Source organism: Cydia strobilella, chromosome 10, assembly GCF_947568885.1.
Source record: "Cydia strobilella chromosome 10, ilCydStro3.1, whole genome shotgun sequence".
Lineage (NCBI taxonomy): Eukaryota > Metazoa > Arthropoda > Insecta > Lepidoptera > Tortricidae > Cydia > Cydia strobilella.
In genome coordinates, this window is record NC_086050.1 from 2,236,278 (window position 1) to 2,257,597 (window position 21,320).

Sequence of the window (21,320 nt, forward strand, 5' to 3'; positions counted from 1 at the left end):
ATCCCCGAAACATCAAACGCGAGTCAACGCCTCTGGTCTGGTCGTGTTTGTCTGGTAGTGTAAAGGCGTTTTAAACGAAACGGCAATAACAATGTAGCCAACATAGAAGACAGTAAAGTTTAAAATTTCAGCCGTTTGATTTGACATTGACAAAAGCAAAACGAACATCGAAGCGAAAAAAATTTGTTCATTTTACTCGCGATGTTATTTTGAAATAAAAATGGAATACAGTAGTACAATTGATCGTCCGAGTGATGTGAGTAACCGTGAGCGCGATATACCATCGTTTATTGAGCCTCAGCCTCCTTTAATTTTGAATCCTTTTATGCGTCCTCGTCCTCAGAAAGGTACGAATTTGTTGGAGTTGTTTGAAGAGGATGATTCGTTAGAGGAGGAGGTTCCGGAATTGGTGCAAGTGTACTTGAGGCTGAAGCCGTCCAATGTGCCTAGCAGTTTGTACGAGGTCCGGTCAGACAAGTGCCTCATCACCTCGGTTGATACGGCGACCGCGGGTCACGGCCGCCGCACGCAGCACAATGTGTGCAAAATGTACAGTTTCTCACATATATTTGGACCGGATGCTAATCAGAACGTCAGTATTTTTCTTTGTTTTTTTTTTCTTTAAGCAGCCTTGTTTCCGATGTTTCTGCTAGGTTGCACTAGCTGTGGCCATGGAACTAATATGTTATGTGGTGTAGGCTAATATGTTTGTTAATATTTTAAAAAATCTAACATGGTATGTGCCCAACAGGAGAATACATACCTCTGATGATGATATAATTTAATTTTTTATTTTATTTGTTGACATGATAATTATCATACATTATTGTTTTTATAGGAAATTTTCGAGCATGTAGTAAAAGGCAATCTCCGCAAGCTCCCAGACGGGCAAAGTTTCACCCTCCTCACATATGGAGCATCAGGTTCCGGAAAGACTTACACACTCATGGGTACCGTGAAGGCCCCAGGGTTGGTGCCACGGTCACTAGAGTATGTATTCAAGGTTGTGGAGGCTGCGCAGATGCCGCTGTATCGGCCGGGGGAGAGCAGAGCTAACAAGCTTTCTTTAGCAGAGCAGGAGTATGAACTACAGGTAGTTTTATACTTTTCCATTACCTACTCATTTATTCGAAATAAAACTATCGTGAGACATATTTCACAATATTTAGATCACTATGGTTACACACACTAGTAGTTTTAGTCGCTTGCGGGAAGCGGGAAGTGATCTAAATACTCATTTATTTCTAATCAGGCATAACAATAATGGTCTTCTATTATGGCAGTACCCTCTGATCTAACTTACATATTTATAAAGTAGTTACTAGTTACCACGATGTTTTTACCACTGGGTAACTACTAGGGAATGCTCCCGGTACTGTTTTGTGGCGAGAACCGGGAATTCCCAGTTCCGGTGCTGTATTTGTATAGAAAACCAGTTCCAGGAGCACTCCCTAGTAACTACTGGATTTTTTAACTGGTAAAAATAATTACCACCAGTAGTTACCACCAACTCGGCTTAGTGGTAACTAGTTGGATTTTTTTTCTCAGCAACTTGGTAGTAACTAGTGGGAATAACCCATGGTGCGGTCCCGACACTTTAACACTGAATTACCTCCTTTAGTGAGACAAAACAAACCTCTGTAACTGGGATTAGCACTTTCGATTTTATAGTCGCATTTACCACTAAAAAACACTTTTTTTTTAAACACTTCATTTAAAAGTATTTTCTGACAATTCAAAAAAAAACAAACGTAATTGTTCAAGTTTTCAATTCTGTTCACTTCTGTCGGCACTCCCGGAGTGCCACTGCTTTTTTTTCGAATTCGGATTATTGAGGCCCTACTGTGGTTTCTAGAAGCCAAAACACAATTACACTATATGAAGTCGTGTCGTGTAACGTTGCGACGTCGTGGCGTAACAATGTACGACGTCGTGATACATTATGACGTCGTGTTGTGGCTCAATGCGACGCCGTGTCGTGGAAATTTACGACGTAACCAGTAGGGATATTAATATTTTTGATAAATTTATTATTTTTTGGTTACAGTGGGTTCGTAACCTAAGGCAATTGTCAGCGCCACTACGCGAGAAATACCGGCGCATGAGTTCGAGACTCGCCAGCGACATGAGTAGAAGCACTGTTGACCTCAGCAAGAGAACTAAGCATTATGTTTGGGTGAGTATTTAATGCAATGCATTTACGAGAAAGATAAGATTTCAGGAACACCCCTTTTAAAGTGCGATCACGCCTGGTTACCTCGATTTCTCCGCGAGTACGAAATTTAGGAAGAGTTTAGGCATGGCACTTTTTTTCTACGACAAAGGAAGTTCCAAATGACGCTCCTCATCGATTATTAACGCATAAAAAAACTTACATAATGAGCCGATACGTGAAACAATTGATGCGCGAAGCTCGGTCTTACACGAGGCATCGCAGCCGACTTAATTTCGTGCGTCGATTGCCTGCAGCTTATTTTGTTATCATAAATATTCTCGTGTGAAGAGTAGAATTGCTGAGTTGTATGAGTTCATTATTATTGACTAAAACGGGACTTAATAGCGTAAAATCAAGCTTCGACTCCGACGTTTCGAGGACGGCGTTGTCCCCGTGGTCTCGGAGAAGACTGGTCTTAAACTATGGAATAAGGGTCTTAACTAAACTATGGAATGATCTGTCTCCGTCTCCCTACGATATTTCCAGACGGATACGACCTTCAAACGCACTTACAACCCCTCTGGTGTTGCAGGTGTCCATGGGCAGCGGTAATCGCTTACCATCAGGCGATTCGTCTGCTCGTTTGCCTCATATCTTAAAAGTAATGAATAATGATGAGAAAAAAAAAAACGTAAAAGTAGTTAGTATAATCGGATAATCAGTATTATATGAGTTGGTTTTTTTTCAGGTTTCATTTGTAGAGATCTACAATGAGGCCATATACGACTTGCTGGTGACGACCGATCGTACTGCGGCGTCTAAACTGCGTATTCGGGAAGATCCCTCTGGCAATGTTTATGTTAAGGTGAGTTTAAACAAAGAAGTGCATGTTCTTATAGGCATGTGCAGGAATACAATATAAGTATTGATTAGGGCTCGCGGTCGAATCCGTGTTTCGTTTACACGTTTCGAATACCCGTCTCCGAATAATACGTAAACGGTTTTCTGGCCCGTTCCGCACGTTTAATTAAGAAACGTTTAGTTAAGACCCGTGTACACGGATAAACGGGTATTCGAAGATACGTATCTTATTTATCCATGGCTCCGGACACGTCCTTGACGATAGTAGCGAAGGAACGAACGCCAGCTACAAATGAATAGACAAAAGATTCATGACGAGTTTCTGTCATATTTAACCTTATTCCGTGGGGTCATAGAGTCGAAATTTAATAAACGGTTTAGAAAACCCTTTCTTGAGCAGGTAGTTTTTGCTTGCAATAGGTATTACGAGTATTCACGCTTCTTATTAAAGTAGTATTTTATATAGCACTTTAAATAGCTACTTTTTTTTACGTTGCGGGTTAGCAATAAAATAAAATAAAAACCTGCTAGTACCTATTAAAAAAAAAATTAGAACCATCGAGTTCAGTATGTAGGCAGGAAGTCAAACTAATGTTCGAAATTGGCATTAGGTAAGTATTTATAAAAAAATAAATTTTTAACTTGCTTCTTTATTTTTAGTTTAATTTGAGAACATGATATGAAATTATATTTCTTGTCATATAATGTAGTGTAGGTACACCTTATAAAACAAAGTCCCCCGCCGCGTCCGTATGTCTGTCTGTATGTTCGCGATAACCAGACCTCACCTATGAATGAAGTTTTTCTTTGGGAATGTTTATGTGTATATTTTGTTAAGGTTTTGTTTAAATTGGTAAAAATATGACGATGTTTGCTAATGAAGTTAGAAAAAATCACGCTGGCCAGGAGCTTAATCGGAAACGCTGTCCAATCTATTTGAGATATAACGAAACAATGTATGGTGGAAAAAAGTCTACGAAAAAGTGCGCGATGGCTGTCTGTCTATATTTTAAGAATAATTAACCCATTATTAACTTCTAAAAAAAAACCGGACAAGTGCGAGTCGGACTCGCCCACCGAAGGTTCCGTACAAAATTTAATTTTAAATTTTAGTTGTTATAGCGGCAACAGAAATACATGTGTAAAAATTTTAACTGTCTAGCTATCACGGTTCATGAGATACAGCCTAGTGAGTGGTGACAGACAGGTGGATGGAAGTCTTAGTATTATTGGGCTTCCGATGTGAATACTTGTTACAGAATGTATTTTATTATTCTTGACTCTCCATGCGAAGCCGGGGCGGGTCGCTAGTTATTAATAAACATTTTAAATCAACTCGATAAAATTGCACCTTCTCAATAAATTCTAATTGTTTTTGCTCTAGGTACCTCTTACCATAATAAAACGCTTTTTAGTGCGGCGCGGCTACAAAACAATGGAAAACATTTTCTTGTGCAGATGTTTTGACCTTATTACAACGACATAAAGCTTATAATTCGCGGTGACACTTGTGATAATAGTTTGGGAACCTACATGTTTTCGACGATGACAAACAAAAGGATATTGGAAAACAATGGATGGATGGACCATTTAAGTTTATTACCTGAACGCTAGTGAGAAAGTGACCAAAGTGAATTATGAATGATTACCAATTTAAAGATCTATCTTAATGTAATTAGCAATATTTAATTTTAATTTAATTTAATTTTATTCATAGACCAACTGAGATCATTGTTGTTAGTACACATAAAGCTTAAATATATGGTTAGTATTATACACTATATAACGAATGTCAATAAACTTAATAATAAATTAATTAATAAAAAATTGAAAAGAAGTGAAATTAAATCAAACAAAATACAATAAAAACAAAATTCAATAAAATTAATATCAATGTCACTAAAATATGTTTAAAAATTAAAATTTAAAAATGTATAATAGGTATTATCATTAATTAGAATTAAATTAAAATTAAAATTTTAAAATTTGATAAAATGTCACTTCATACTTCTTACAAGTTTTCAGGTGTCAGTGTAGGTATTGTACATCCCGGTTCAGGTGTATACTACAACAGCGGTTGAGATATGCACAGTCTAAACGGTCAGATATCATTTTCAGAATGCTGTTGGTACTAGCGCGGATCCGGCGCACCAGGGATGTACATCGCTTGCGCATAGTCGTGTGGAAACAGTCCACCCGCGCCTCGGCAAACATCCCTGATGCACTGCAGTATCGCGGCAGCCCCATCAGCACCCTGAAAGCGTTATTGAACTGTACACGAAGAGAATTGTACCGTGCCACTGTGTAGTTCGCCCATAGGCCGCTAGTATATAGGGAAGTGCAGTAAGCCCTGAAAAGAGTGACCTTGACTTGATTAGAGCATTTAGCGAACCTACGGGCGATCATATTAGCTCTAATAGACAATGCTCTTCGCTCTCGTTCAATGTCCGTATCGTCTTTAAGGTCAGATGTCACGATATGCCCGAGATATTTAAATTGTGACACTACAGCGAGTACCTCGCCGCTTAATTTGATAGGTGGGATATCGGATGGGCATTTGTTTCTAACCTTAAAGACCATACATTCGCTCTTTCTGACATTATATTTTAAACCGTGACTACTAGCGTACCGCTCACAGACACCTATCAGCTTAGTGAGCCCACAGGGAGAGGCACTCAGCAGCACCATATCGTCGGCGTAGCTGATATTGTTTATATTATTATCGCAAGTTATCCAAGGTAGTATGGGTTTTTATGGTTCTTGGGTAAAATTCTGCTTTTCATTTGAGCATGATTACTCGATAATCCCGCTTTTGTGTACCTAACTTTTTTTGCGCCGTTGGCAGGTTTGTTGTTTTCGCAAAACAGTAATACACCTGAGATAAAAATAACCACGAAATAATTAAACCGTTATTTTTAATGAATATTGTATTCTGTCTGCACACCTATTATTAATGAAAAAATACAATACCATAATGTAATTATATAAAAAAACTATGATCGATATCAAATTTATGTAATTAGCTTAGAAGCAATCGGTTTTATTAAATGATATAAATAGTTTAAAATAAAAATTATATATACCTACTATTAAACATAGGAAGATGGCTCAGTACCTATGTTTTATCAATACGGTTAAAAACAATTAAAAAAAAAGTAATTGTGCGGTTTTATGAAACCACGATGCAATTGAAACTTTTTTCGGATTGTAGGCATTTAACTAAAAAAAATTCGGAAATTAATTCGAATGACGATATTAAAATCGCGGTTTTAATGTTAACTTAATAAATTGGGGCGATAGAATAAAAGTTTTACTTTAAAAATCGTAGACAAACGAATTCATCTGAAGTCAACATAATAATAGTGGAAAGTGGACCTTGTTACCATTGTACATTGGCTCAAACTGGTTCGGAGTATTCAGACCCGTTCGGAACGGTCTTAAGTACCCGTGTAAACGGAGATACGTGTCTGAGATACGTTTCTTGGGAACGTTCCTTCAAAACGTTTTCGAATCCCGGCGGTTCCGTGTAAACCGGGTTCTTAGTACCGCCGGGCTTAAGAACACGGGTATTCGTTTCGGCGTGTAACACGGATACCGGGAGCCCTAGTATTGATACTCGACTACTGCTGCGACTCGAGCTGCATAGACTAGCCAAGTCCAAGAAACTCACCCACGTCATGGGCCGTAAGGTGTACAATCATCTACCGCCGGAAATTATAACAGCACAAAGTGCTTCACTTTTTAAATCTAAACTACAAAAATGGCTTCTCGAGCAGACATTCTATGACCACAAGGAGATATTTTTTGAGATTTTGCTTTACATCCCTAACACAAAAAGCCCTGTCAGGTAAATGCTCTATTTGCAAAAAAATCCTACGTCTTAAAATTTCGTTTTATTTGCAGAATGTTCCTTTCACAAAAGACTTCTTAAAAAATATACCCGACTTTTGGTGTTGAGATCCAGAAAATCTCTGCTCAATTTTCTATTTCTGTATCAATTTTGCTGAGAAACAAAACAAAAGTGGAAAAATTCACTGTCTCGGGCGAGACTCAAACTCGCTCTGCCAACTGAGCCACCAAGGTGTTCCCGATGACAGCGAATATATCAATTATTTTCTATACAGGGAGCAACTCAGGCCTTCGTCCGCACAGGCCAAGAAGCTTACGATGTGATGGTCGCTGGAAAACATAACCTGCAAGTCCACGCCACGGGCGTCCACGCGCAGAGCTCCCGGAGCCACTGCATATTCACCATAACCATGCTCACCGAGACAGGTAATGACGATATTATTAGGCAGGACCACGGATTTCCACTTGCTACGATCCTGACATACCTCTTTCGCTTCCTTCACTTTCATAACATTCCTCATACACGCTCGCCGGTTTAGGGTGCTCTTGACCTGGCCTTTCTTCAGGATTTCCCCGTCTGATCAGAGAAAGTCCGCCGAGGTCTGCCCCTTCCAACTCCCGTTTCTACCTCTCTATCAACTCGCGTTCAACATATCTCAACATACCTTTCTCAATTTTTGTCACTACATCTTCGTTCAGTCCACATTTTTCCCTAAAAACAAAGCAACAAACAAATAAAACAATTAAACAAAAAAAAAAAACAACAAGTAAACAATTTGTACATTTTCGGGTAGTTATAACATTTATTGTTTAACCAACCAAATACAACACCACTTGGATCTGTCACTGAACGATCTGACTTTAACCTACATTATTTGATCATGTAATGTTTTCAACTTCCCTCGACCGGCTTAAGGAGCCATTTGAGGGTAAATTTTGTTTACTTTTATTTAAATAAATAAATAATAAATGGGGTGGCCGTATTACTAATCCCTCAACTTCCAGGAGTCTTAATGCCAGGATTACACTTGTAAGTTTTACTTACGTAAGTAGGGACACAGCTATTTGCTAGAATGAGATAACGATATTCATATCTCATTCTGTAGTAAAGCTGTGTCCCTACCTACGTAAGTAAAACTTACAAGTGTAATCCTGGCCTAAGTTCGCCTTCTAGAACTTGGAAGTTAATTTACAATGAATCCGGCGATCATTTTGGATAATGGTCCAAACGCTTTAATAAACACTAACAGACATATTATTATTATTAGTTTACTTGATTTTCTTTAATGAGCTATTAATTGGTGGCAACTGTCCCGGTTTATGAATTATGTATAGACACTAGTTATAAGAAACATGTACCGTTTGTGCCCAAATAAACATCAAAACATTAAAACATGGCATAGATGTGTTTACACTTTGGAACATAATTATCTGTGAAAACTTGTTAAAAAAATTTAAAGCCTAGTGTGTATAAGTCACTATGGTTTACAATATTTGTGTACCACAGCAAATGCTGATCATTCCTTTTGTGACACTGCCTGTTATTGTTTCGAATGTCCAGAATCCGGCGTGGTGTTGTCGCACGTGCGGCTGTGCGACCTGGCCGGCAGCGAGCGCGCGCGCCGCACGCGCAACACCGGCGCGCGCATGCAGGAGTCGCGCGCCATCAACTCTTCCTTGCACGTGCTGGAGAGATGCTTACACAAGCTTAGAAAGAAGCAGACGACCAAGCAGGACTTGGTTCCTTACAGGTAACTAGTACTAGTTAGTTCGTTTTTGATCGCGTATATATATATATCTTTACTTAAAATAATTGTTGTGTATAACTAGCCTTATGAACCGATTTTGCGTGTACAACCAGCCTTAAAGTTTGTAGTCTATGATTGTTCATTATTTTAGTATGTGGGTATTTTTGCACTATGTAATTTTTCCTCAGTCACCCGTTGACCACGAACGCTGTAAAGAGTTCGAAACGTCGGGATGTATTATAAATTCAATATACGCGATATAATCCGTTTTCATAGTTTTATTTCATTAGTACTAGTTTGTTATTGCCTTTTAAAAAATACAAAAAAGTGAATCGACAAAATAATTCCATATAAAAACGAAATTTCACTAGAAGTGATTGAACTGATACATTTGGAGATGTGAAACTGCTGATCGAGACCATAACATAATGGCATACTGTATTGTGTAGTTGGTTTCTTTTTTATTCAAGGGTGTCACTTGTTCAATAAATCTATTTCAGGGAATCGAAGCTGACCCGTCTCCTAGGCACGGGTCTCTCCGGAACCCGCGGCGAGGCGGTGAGCATGGTCGTGACGCTAAACCCGGCGCCAGAATACGCGCATGAAACCCGACACGTGCTACAGTTGGCTGCCGTCGCTAGGGACATACGTAAGTTGATAATTCTAAACTGTCTACAAACGAAACTTTTTTAACACAGTAGGCCTAGCACATGATTGGCGCGACAGTATGTCGCCTCGAGATAGACTATCCGTTTTTCAAATTGTATTAATTAAAGAGGGACGGGTAGTCTATCTCGCGGCGACATTTTTGGGAAAAGCTTAAACCCGGTTCACATTTGTCTGTCGTGTTGTGTTGTGTCGTGACGCATATCGGTTTCATACATTTAATATGATTGCGTTAACACAAAGAGGATATAATAAGATAGAGCGGTACTGTCATAGTAAATTTTGTAACCACTGTAAATTCACTGCCATCTATCGACATACTTTAAAACTAAAAATGAAGATTTATAAAAATACGTTAAAATGTATTTAAATATAGATAAATGATTTTTTTATTTGCATTAATTATTTTTATATGATTTTTACCCATGTTCTTTCACTGATATGCGTTAAAATTATAAATAACAAACGAAACCGTCAACGCTATCTATACGACAGTAGGCCAAAGGTAGTAGCGACATCTGGCGGTCTAGCATAAGTTGCGTTCTCGCGCGCGACTCCATACATCTAGCACGACTTCAAGTATGGACTCGCGCGCGAGAACGCAACTTATGCTAGACCGCCTGATTGAGAATCAAATTTTCGTGATTTTCGAGGCACGTTCTTTCCTTAGACTGTATCCATCTATTACGGAGTTATATCTATCTTTGGTTAACATTTGTCTGATGCACGCTGAACACGACACGTTAGACAAATGTGAACGAGGCTTAATTCATTATGGTAATAACTAAAACAATATTTCAGAGGTGAACCACACGATAGCGGAATCAATCTCGACATTAGAGAACACTTGTTCTTCGATTCAAGAAACTACGATCGCGAGCAGCGCCGAGGTGATCAGACTACGAGCAGAAAACGAGAGATTACATTATGAACTAGTGCAGTAAGTTTTATCAAAGAGAATTAAGTAGTGCTCACTCTATATGAAGGGTTCACGGAAAGAACATGTCTAGTCACTTTAGTAACATTTTGAGTAATCGCAGTTTTAAAATTTGGAACCATGTCAAAATGTATGGTAATTCCGTGACCAGGTTTTTTTTAACTAAAAAAAAAGTTGTGTTGCATATATTATACAGTGGTAGCAAAAGATGTAACTAATAGTTCATTAAGAGCTCTACATTTTGAGATGAAAATCTCATTTTCCGTAAAAAGTAACTAGACATGTTCTTTCCGTGTACCCTTCATATATCAGTTTTGTTACCAAAAAGACTTATTTTTGTAGTCGACATTCTAGCGTCGAGTAGCAGAATTATTGGTACTGCTACTCGACACTAGATGTCACTTGTGTCGCGACTGACGATAAGTGTATTGCTCAACAATTTACGACTAATATCATAGAGTAACTTATACTAGAGCGGTACTGTCATAGTAAATTTTGTAACCCCAGTAAATTCACTGCCATCTGTCGACACACTTTAAAACTAAAAATGAAGATTTATAAAAATACGATAGAATGTATTTAAATATAGATAAATGATTTTTTTTATTTGCATTAATTATTTTTATGATTTTGACCGATGTTCTTTCACTGATAAGCGTTAAAATTGTTAAATAACAAACGAAACCGTCAACGCCATCTATACGACTGTAGGCCAAAACTAGTAGCGCCCTCTGAACGAGAATCAAATTTTCTTGATTTTCGAGGCACGTTTTTTCCTTAGACTGTATCCATCTATTACGGAGTTATATCTATCTTTGCTAATATTATAAGCAGAAGGAATTGAAAATAGTTCCCGTTTATCCGGTTATAATAGCTGAAAATCGTTGAGCATTAGACTTTCCGTTCGTCGCGACATCTATTGTCGAGTAGCGGTACTGATAATTCCGCTACTTGACGCTAGATGTCGAATACGAAAATAATAGTCTTTTTGGTAACAAAACTGATGTATGGAGTGAGCATTCTATGTATACTTAATTCTCTTTGGTTTTATTGTTATTATCCGAAATCATTAATTTTCGCCCAACGTACATATAGATACATATAGGCAACGTATAGTAAGAAACGAACACTTCTACTATTAAAATTATTGTAGTTTCGATGCCCAAGAGTGTAACGCTAACGGTGTGGTATTTTTGTAACTTTTTATATTTCCGGACGAAATCACGGGTAAAGTCCAATAATTTGAAAAAAAAATAATTATCGATTTTTTCCAGAGCCGAATCATCAAACCGGAAGTTAAATGAGGATATACAAAGCAACTCTGTCGCGGTTGAAGAGCTAGTAGCAGAAGCCCGTGATATCATTGAGCAGTACTACAAGTCACAGATTCGGAGTCTCGAGGAGCGACATGAGGCTGAGGTGAGAATTTAGTTATCATCTAACCATTTTTAAAGGGTCGGTAACGCGCATGTAACACTCCTGTAGTTACAGGCGTCCATAGGCTATGGGCTACTTACCATGGGTCCAAAAAATATGGAAAAATTCGTGAAAGTACACCTTAGTAAAGACTTTCATGGAAAACTATAGCGAACCTGATTTAGCCGTTTTTGAGTTTTTCTATTTTGATGAATGGATAACTACGGAATCCCACACTGAGCATGGCCCGACATGACCTTGGCCGGTTTTTAGGGTTCCGTACCCAAAGGGTAAAAACCCTACTACTAAGACTCCGCTGCCTGTCTGTCACCAGTCTGTCTCATGAACCGTGATAGCTAGATAGTTGAAATTTTCACAGATGATGTATTTCTGTTGCCGCTATAACAACAAACGACAAATACTAAAAAGTACGGAACCCTCGGTGCGCGAGTCAGACTCGCACTTGGCCGTTTTTTTTTATAGTAGGTGACTAAGCTTGCTTATTCTAAACGAAAAATTAGAGTCATGATGAAAAACTACGAAAAACCGACGTTTTCTTAAATCGTCTATTAAAAACCGACGTTTTAAAAACCGTCTTTGTTAACTTAAACACCCTGTAGCTCCTAAAGTATTGATCGTAGAGTAAATATTAATATATGACCTAATTTGTAGAAAATGTAATGTATAATCTTTTGTAGATTTGTCGAAGTAATTATAATGCTATTCCTACAGATGTTCGAAATATGAGCAAAAATCTAAAAAAAGGTTCCCCATACAAACGTAGGGGATTACGAAAATGGGGACATTTTCATCTCTGGATATTGTCATTATATATGGAAAGTATGTTTACATAATTTGATGTGTATATCAACCATAGCTATGCCCCTACGTTTGACTTTTTTTAGATTTTTTGATTATTGTAAAAAATAGGTGCGAAAAACCGATTTCATACAAATTTTTAAATGCGGTGAGCAACGTTTTCCAAGGAAAAATAATTACGTCTAATTCTGAAACGATATTATGTATTAGGGGTCGGTTGTACCAAACCGTCTGTCACCGGTAAAGCGTTCGCAAAATTTTATTTTATGGGAAATGTCATAGATCTCTACTGCGTGAAGTTGATCAGTCTTAGAGTTTTGAATGATTCACGGTTAGTTTCGCTAGACTTATATTGACCGGGATATAGACCGTGATTACCTTTTGTATTATTTATGAGCTCCCGATATATATTTCGACGCAGTTACATGCATCATGTTCACGGGTGACTGAAGATAGCGGGTGGGTGTCAAAGTTGTGTAGACGCGCGTCGGCTGCGTTCGCTTTCGCGTTCACACTCGTTGGTGTGGTTGATCAGTCTGTTAATTGTGGCTGGTGCAACTCGTCCTTAATGTATTTGTATATAAACAGATGGCGGAGTTGCGCGAGGAATATGAGGGCAGACTTAATGAGCCGGCTAAGCCCGTAGTCGTGGAAAATGGGACGCCTTCACGAGCTTTAAAAAATAAGGTAACAACTTAATAGTACATTACGATACAAGTGCGAAAAATAGGAAATTCGCAACGAGTGGTTATTTATTTAATCGTATGGCATGCATGATTAGGCAATAAGAGTACAGCTTAGAGGTTGTTAAGCCAGGTAACCACGTCGGGTGTGAGGGCATCCAGGTCCTCAGCGGGGCCAGGACAGGACTGAAGCGGGCAGCGCCGAAATATGTGCTCAGCAACGAGTGGTGATTAATTAAAACACGACTGAGGGGAGTGTTTTAAATCGACACGAGTTGCGAATTACCTGTTCGCACATGTGGCCCTTTAAATTTTCTACATTGTCACGTAATGTGCCAATTATCGCACTAGTGCGGTAAAGTAGCTACATATATACTGTAATAGTTATTTACGATACAAGTGCGAAAAAGAGGAAATTCGAAACGAGTGGCTATAATTTAAAACACGACCGAAGGGAGTGTTTTAAATCGACACGAGTTGCGAATTACCTATTCGCACGTGTATCGTACAACGTTTTACAGTACATAAATGGCAGTTTAAATTTTTGACATAGTTACGAAATGTGCTAATTTACGCACTAGTGCGGAAAAGTACCACCATATGTACTGTAAGATTATTTACAATGCTGCCATTTTTGTGAAAATCCTTCATTTTGCTTTGTTTAGCTGCAATAGTAGGTAAGTAACAACCTAAGTACTGTTATGTATTTTTAAAGGTAGTAAATCTTAAGGGGCCCACTGATTACCAGTCCGTCGGACGATATCGGCCTGTCAATTGTTCAGAACTGTCAAAATTTTTGTTCTAACTGACAAGCTGATATCGACCGGCGGACTGATAATCAGTGGGCCCCTTTAGGGTGGTAATTCCACCTGTCCAATTTATTTGTCAAATGTCATTGCGTCTCACTCTCTCAAGCAAAATGTGAGACGCAATACACATTGAACCAAAAAACTGTATAGGTGAAATACCATCCTTAACAACATTCTTAAATAACATCAGAAATTCTTAATTTCAGGTCATGCAGCTTATGAATAAAATTGCGATATTGGAGGTAAATGTCTTCTTAATATGTTTTGCACTTCATTTTTAGGGTTCCATACCCAAAGGGTAAAAACGGGACCCTATTACTAAAACTCCGCTGTCCGTCTGTCTGTCACCAGGCTGTATCTCATGAACCGTGATAGCCAGACAGTTGAAATTTTCACAGTTGATGTATTTCTGTTGCCGCTACAACAACAAATACTAAAAAGTAAGATAACCCTGCACCGAACGTCTGCACGTCTGCACCGAATTCACCAGAACAAAGTGCGAAAAATTATTAGGCATAGGAGAGAAAAGTGGTCATCCATTAATTACGTCACACGAATTTCTAGGTTTTATGACCCCTCCTTGTCACACTTGGTCACAATTGGCAAACCGCTCCTGATGTGACATTTTTTCAACGAAATCGGAAAATCTAATTAAGTAGGTGTTATTAATATTACTTATATCAAAATAGTTCTGACAAAAGAAATATTAGTAATTTTATAACCATCAACTGATTAGGATAGAAAATTAAATGAATAAAAATGATTAAGATTATCGCTCCAAAAATTTGAAATTTAACTGTACAGTGATTTAGATAAGTTAAAGAGACGTCACAAAGTTTGTCACAACATGTCACACCTTCTTGAACCCCTCCCTCCCCCTAAACGTGTGATGTAATAAATGGATGACCCCAAACTTGTGTGTTTTGGGTCAATGTTTTCTCTCCTTCTCCTGTGAACAGTAGTTAACGGCTTGTGGGCATGTATGTAGGTAATGATTTTATCATACTTATCCAAATAAAAATAGTACGCTTTCATGGATAAGGGTTAAATAAGAAAATTAGCCTTTATACCCCTTAGCTTTTGGGTATGTCCAAAGGAAATACCGTAACATGTTTTGAATTTGACCCATAATCATTTGACGTGTGTTGTTTGTGACACCGCTACACTCCTGTTGCGAAGTCTGTACTAAGTTAGCTCGCTTTCACCATCCTACTAACCCGGGGTTAAGCGGTTAGACCGTTTACCAAGTGTAAAATTGTACTTGTAACCATGGTAGCTCCAGGTTTAACCGGTTAACCCCGGGTTAGTGGAATGGTGCAAGTGGGCCTAGGAGGCTTACTTACTAGTCTGTTGTTCTGCAGGAGGAATTAAACGCAGAGCGGCTAACGCGGGCGCGGATGGAGGAAGAGATGTTACATCTGAGGACCTGCATCGAAGAGAGAGACGGTTTGTACTTGTTTGATTCAAAAAAATTACACAGCATTACAGCGCACTAATACACTGAGAAATTTATAATATAAAGTATTTATACAAACTAGGTACATGATACAGTCTAGAAAGGACAACAGAACAAATATAAGAAAAAAACGAATACAAAACAGATAATTTCACGCTTATCCATCGCCTCACAGTACTTCATACATTCTTTACACAGATCCATCCAACTACTTGCAAATACATCACATTCCGGTGCTGATGCGAGGAGCGCGTTGATATATTGTAGAGCGCGGACAAGTGGTGATTTGCCATGAGACATAGTGCGCGTTTTAGGCACAGCTAATAGGTGACGACTCCATCATACAGAGCTTAGTTAATATTGAGAAGTTACACAAACATTTATCTACAAAAATTTGTGCAAAAAAATCAAACGCTGTACCGTTTTATGAGTTAATTAAGTTACATGCATGATGCCGCATTATTCAACGTTCCAACTGCCACCGCACCATACATCACTGTCGCACACGCAATTTCATAGAAAATATATAGCCTCCTAAGGCCCAGCCAGACAAATTAAAATCAAAAGTTTGCCACTGTAATTTGAACCTACAGGGAATAGTTGGTTTTGATTTGTTCGAAAATTGAATGATACAAAGTAAATGCAACTCTGTTGGAATTGAATATGATTTAAATTTCATTAAACTGAAGAAGTCCTATAGGTAGGACCTTGGGCCTTAGGAGGATAAAATAATAAGTAAACTTTCCTACAGGTTTTTGATATTTCGAAATACGCAGTTTAAATGTTAGTGTTTCTTTACAGAGAAATGTTCCGATGACCAAGACGACGCGATACAGCTGACTGACAGTGAAGACGACAGCGACGAAGAGGACGATCTTTGCAACGACAGTCTCGAACCTACTTTCAAAAAAGAAGATATCAACCGTTCAAGACTCTTGCGTCAAAGCATACTCAATAACACCAGAAACACTACCTTTGACTTAGACAGACCACACGACACGCTCAAAGACGAAAGTGTGGCAGACCCTACGTATGACGTTAGTAAGAAAGAAGAATCAGATTCAGTTCGGAATACTACTATAACTGAAGATGATGAAACATATGATGCGTCTAACGATACGTATAACCAATCCATGGATTGCCCTGCTACAGTAAAAAAGGCTGAAGTGAAAAAAGCTGAAGATACAAAAGATAATTCAAAAGTCGAAAAACACAGTGCTAGATATACTTATTTCGTTAGAAATTCTAGTGTAAGTTTAAATGAGAAACAAGATTCAGTTGACTCGGGACACATTGCCGATATAAGTGTTTCTTTACGAGATGACGATGATCTGAAAGATGTTAATATAAATGGTGATGTAGCAAAACCAAGTAAGACTATTGAAACTCAAATCGATAAAATTAAAAAGTTTGCAATTAGCACAGCGTCGAATAACAGCTCCCTTACACAATTTGAACTGTTAGAAATGCAAATGAACGACAAATCGGCATTCAAATATTTTGATGATGGAACTGCCAAGAAATCTATAAGTATGAGTCCAGAAAAGAAAGTTAAGAAGCCTTATTTTGACGACGAACCACTGACCCCAAATCAAATATCCAAGGTAAAAGATTTGATAAAAAAACAGGATGTTTTAAGGTCTCCATCCATAGTCCAGGATGAAATTCCAGAAAACTACAAACCTAGTACTATCAACAAAATTATGCGCGAGAGTATCACAGTAACCACCGAACTACCTCCTTTGTATAAAAATAAAATATTAAAGAAAATGCATGATTCCATAGATCCGTTTGAAGATGTCGACTCACCGTGCCCAATTAAAGACGTACTGAACAATGTCGAGGAGGTACGAAAATCAATTGAAGCAATTTCCCTGCATAACAAAGAAAAAGTTTCAAAATCGGAAACTGTGAAGGATTTGGTTGAAATAGAAATTAAATCAGAAATCATGGAAAAAGATGATCAAAATGTAATTGAATCAGAAATTAATGAAGATGCTGTTACAACAGAACTTGGCAATGAAAGTAAAATTCATGATGCTGCCGCTAATAAAGAAGATAAAAGCACGAATGAAAAGGATATAGATGCCCGGTCGCCTGCAGATGAAATTAAATTTATTGAGAATACTACTGACACGGATGTAAAGCATGAAATTTTAACCGAAGTTAAACAAAAGGAAACTAACCCAGAAAATATTGAACAAGAAACCGAAAATGTACCCAAATCTGAAGGACTTCTACTCGAAATCACTTCACTAAACGACATTACCGCTTCAAATCAAATATTAGCAACAGATGATAATACTATTGATGTTTTTGAGAATATTTACAAAGAAATAACAATGCCAAGAGCAACTAAATTTGATCTTCTTGTTTCCGAAAAATCTTTAGATACTACAAATGTAAATCAGACTAATAAAATCGAAGAAATATCAAAAAAAGCGAACGTAAACAAGGAAGTAACAATTGAAAACCAGAAAACTAACACAGAAAATGTTGAAAATGAACCCAAATCTGATGAACTACCACACGAAATCACTTCACTAAACGACATTACCGCTTCAAATCAAACAATAGCAGCAGATAATAATACTATTGATGCTTTTGAGAATATTTACAAAGATATAACAGTGCCAAGAGCAACTGAATTTGATCTTCTAATTTTTGATAAATCTTTAGATATTATGAATGTAAATCAAATTAATAAAATCGTAGAAATCTCGGATAAAGCGAATGAAAACCAGGAAATGACAGCTAAGAAAAATGATAATAACAAGGGAACTGTTGAAGATGATGTTAATGACAACAATAATCAAAGAACTGCCAAAAAAAATAAGGAAACAATTAAAGATGTCAGTGACAACAATAATCATGAAATTAAACAAGAAAAACCCAAAGAACCTGAAACCAAGGTTAAATACAATCTCCGCCACAAAACCCAAAACACCAGTAAAACAGACAACGATGAAACAATTGATCACACAGAGAAATGCGCTCCAAGGACTGCTAAGAAATCTCTACGCTTGAGACGAAGGAATAAAGTAGATGAACCGGATGAGGATGAAGTTAAGTTAAAGGATATAGTGAACTTGCAGACGGAGTTTTCGGATGTGACAATGGGAGTGCCGGCGCCGGTGAAGGAGGTGAAAGATATGCCGTCGCCGGAGAAGAGTGAGAGGGAGAATCAGCCGCCGCTGATGGGAGTTCAGAGTTGTCCGTCTAAGAGGTTAGTTGTTATATAATTATATTCTGTACTTAGTATTTTTAAGGATTAGAAAGAGCACAGAAGTAAGTGTGAGGTGATTTATGAGATTTTTTTGCGTTAAAGATGTTGAAGTATTTGATAAATGTCGTCATCCTTACTTTTGTCGTTCTTTTTTCTGTTATTTTTCTCAGAACACGGGTAGATACAATGATAGAACATAATAATATAGAATCGCCACTATTTATTTATTCTAAAAGAAATTAACTGTACTTTGTATATTTGTGAATCGCTTTTTGGTGACGCCTTCGCAATTAAAAAGAATCCGGACCCGTCCAAATGAAAGAGTTTATCGTTGTCCAAATTTGGATCTGGACGGTAGGTTAGATGCTTTCGTAGAGACAGGGCTTCTTACTACATGTGTGACCAAACAACCGGGTATATCGCCTGTGTCAATATTTGGGATATTTTGCTGATTTCTACGGGAATTAGCCTCATGCATGAAGTTTATATTTGAACGAAATATGTTTTATTCGGATGTTTGTTACCGTTGTATCATGTTACAAATGCATTTCCGTTTTTAAATTACCATTTAATTACTTAAAATTATAAATAAAAAGTACAAAAATTTGCCCGCGAAAAGCTAGTGAGCGAAACGCTCGAAACGCCACGTGACGTCACGCGTTCGACAGATTAGTATCTTTAGTAGCAAACGTCAGTTGGGCCGCCCAACGTGTGACGTCATCACGCTCTGTCGAATTCGCGCCAAAAATTATGAGCGTTTCAACCGCTCAAAAATTTTCAACATTTTAAATATTTTTTAATAAAATAATGTTAAGGTTTACAAAAGTATTTTTATCATTTCCGGTGTTCCAACGATATAAATTATGAATCCAAAAATAAAAATAAATTCATGCATGGAGCTAATTGTGGAATCACGAAAAATCCGGGACAACACCGTGATATTAACCAAGTATTCATTGACGTGTTTTTATTTCAGTGTGACCCGCAGCCGCCGCAAGCTGTTCACGCCGCGCGCCGAGCCGCTGGAGGAGTCCCCGCCCTCCGGGGACAGCACGGAGCGCGTGCGGGTGCCGCGCCCCAGCTACCACCGCCCCCGGACAAGGCGGCGGCTGAACTGATGACGCCACCACCATACTAACACCGATAGGGGACGTGCATAAACTGTAACATTAAATATTACACTAACTTACGTTAACTATTTGACGCGAAGTGTCGATCTTAAGTTTTTTTTATTTAGGGCCCTTTTATTTATGCCGAACTCTCGGAAGTGAGCGTGAAATGTGAGGGGCGGCCCCGGCACCTTCTTGACGTGAAATGTCGATATCAAATTTACCACCACCGAGTGGTAAAACTGGCAGACCCTCCGGCGCTTAAATATTAAAAAGGGCCCTCCACGTTCATGTGCGAATCGCGGCGCGAAGACGCGAACACGAGTGTGGCGTCGATTTCGCAAATTGTTCACGCCTTCGCTCCGTTTTTTGTCGGTCTTACGGCCCGCGACAAAGGAGGCGCGAAGCGCCAACTTGCAAGACTCCATATTATGCACTATTTTGGCTCATCAGTGGAAAGATAAATATTAATTATATTATGATTATATTGTATGACAGCTAAATCAAAATCACGTATGATGCCGTAGATAACTAACTAAATCGGCACTAAACAATAAGCTAGTTGGTATTTTTAATTGTTTAAAATTTAGGTAGACTTATGAAAAATCTGCGAAGTTAATTGCATTATTCAAGCTATTAATAAAGTTTATTATATTTTGTTTTTGTTCTTTTTTTTTCTCCGAACGCAACGTATTTGATAGTATTACAGGGAAATTAGAGATTGCCGGCCAAGTAGATATAGACGAATAATACGAGGCTGGTAATACGTACCTTTACTGGTCTATTTACGCGCGGAAATAATAAATAATGGTGGTATTCCAATTCCACTTGCCCTTGTCCAATGTATCATTGAATAATTTTTTAACCATAATGTGAGACCATTGCTAGGTCTATGTGTGAGACGCAATGCACATTGGATAAAGATCTTGGACAAGTAGTGACCAGCAGCCTAAGACAGGTGATCATCAGATGATCCGTGTAAAAGCATTTTCACATTGTCCGATCCGATATCGGACGTCGGAAGGAAGTAAAATGTAGGACATGTGTTTCTCTGTATTTATGTACGCATTTAATAAATCATTATTACTAAAAAACGATAAATAACGCAAAAAGGTGGACTTAATGCCAATGGCACTCTCCTGCAGGTGTTTTTGTCATAGGCGCCTTCCGACATCCGATATCGGAAAGGCGCATCCGATAAAAATTCAGCCATGTCAGAGCCCCGTCAGCTGTGGGACCCACAGACCTAAAATTATTGCTTATAGTTCTGTGGTGGGACCTACCTCTACCTTCCATAGTGGGACCGATAATATTTGTTTGTGTGCGTATGTGTAGGCATAATGCCTGTTGTAGTGTATGTGACCGCTAAAAACGGCGCCCAGGCGCGCCTCCCGTGGCCTGGGCTATAACCAAAGAGTAGTATAATATATGGCTATAACTGCGAAAATTGAAGTTCGTAAATTGCGGGCATCTTTCTCTGTCACTCTTATTACGCCCTTATTGGAGTAAAAGAGAAAGATCCCCGTAATTTGCAAATATCGGTTTTCGCGGTAGGCCCCCTTACTACGCGGATGTCGGATCCTACA

At 38.3% G+C, this 21,320-nt stretch overlaps 1 protein-coding gene across 2 annotated transcripts; it reads left to right on the forward strand.

Annotated features, from left to right (window-relative positions):
• The first annotated feature begins 21 nt into the window (after positions 1-21).
• Positions 22-20,393, forward strand: LOC134744527 (kinesin-like protein KIF15-B). 2 transcript variants are annotated; one of them, XM_063678332.1, is made up of 15 exons: positions 22-256; positions 344-592; positions 839-1,093; positions 2,048-2,176; positions 2,904-3,020; positions 7,141-7,291; positions 8,427-8,616; positions 9,114-9,262; positions 10,081-10,219; positions 11,491-11,635; positions 13,040-13,138; positions 14,150-14,185; positions 15,305-15,389; positions 16,201-18,625; positions 19,602-20,393. In XM_063678332.1, exons 1-15 carry the CDS (start codon positions 221-223, stop codon positions 19,741-19,743), a joined length of 4,347 nt encoding a protein of 1,448 aa, XP_063534402.1. In that variant the 5' UTR covers positions 22-220; the 3' UTR covers positions 19,744-20,393. The 2 variants fall into 2 exon arrangements, with proteins under 2 accessions (XP_063534402.1, XP_063534401.1); XM_063678331.1 differs by having other exon boundaries at positions 22-592.
• The last annotated feature ends 927 nt before the right edge of the window (positions 20,394-21,320 follow it).

Excerpts from the sequence above, each read along its gene's own strand:
- LOC134744527 (XM_063678331.1), top strand. The coding sequence starts at position 221 with ATGGAATACAGTAGTACAATTGATCGTCCGAGTGATGTGAGTAACCGT. Across the intron at positions 8,617-9,113 it reads CAGGACTTGGTTCCTTACAG|GGAATCGAAGCTGACCCGTC; the intron begins GTAACTAGTACT and ends AATCTATTTCAG. Across the intron at positions 10,220-11,490 it reads TTACATTATGAACTAGTGCA|AGCCGAATCATCAAACCGGA; the intron begins GTAAGTTTTATC and ends GATTTTTTCCAG.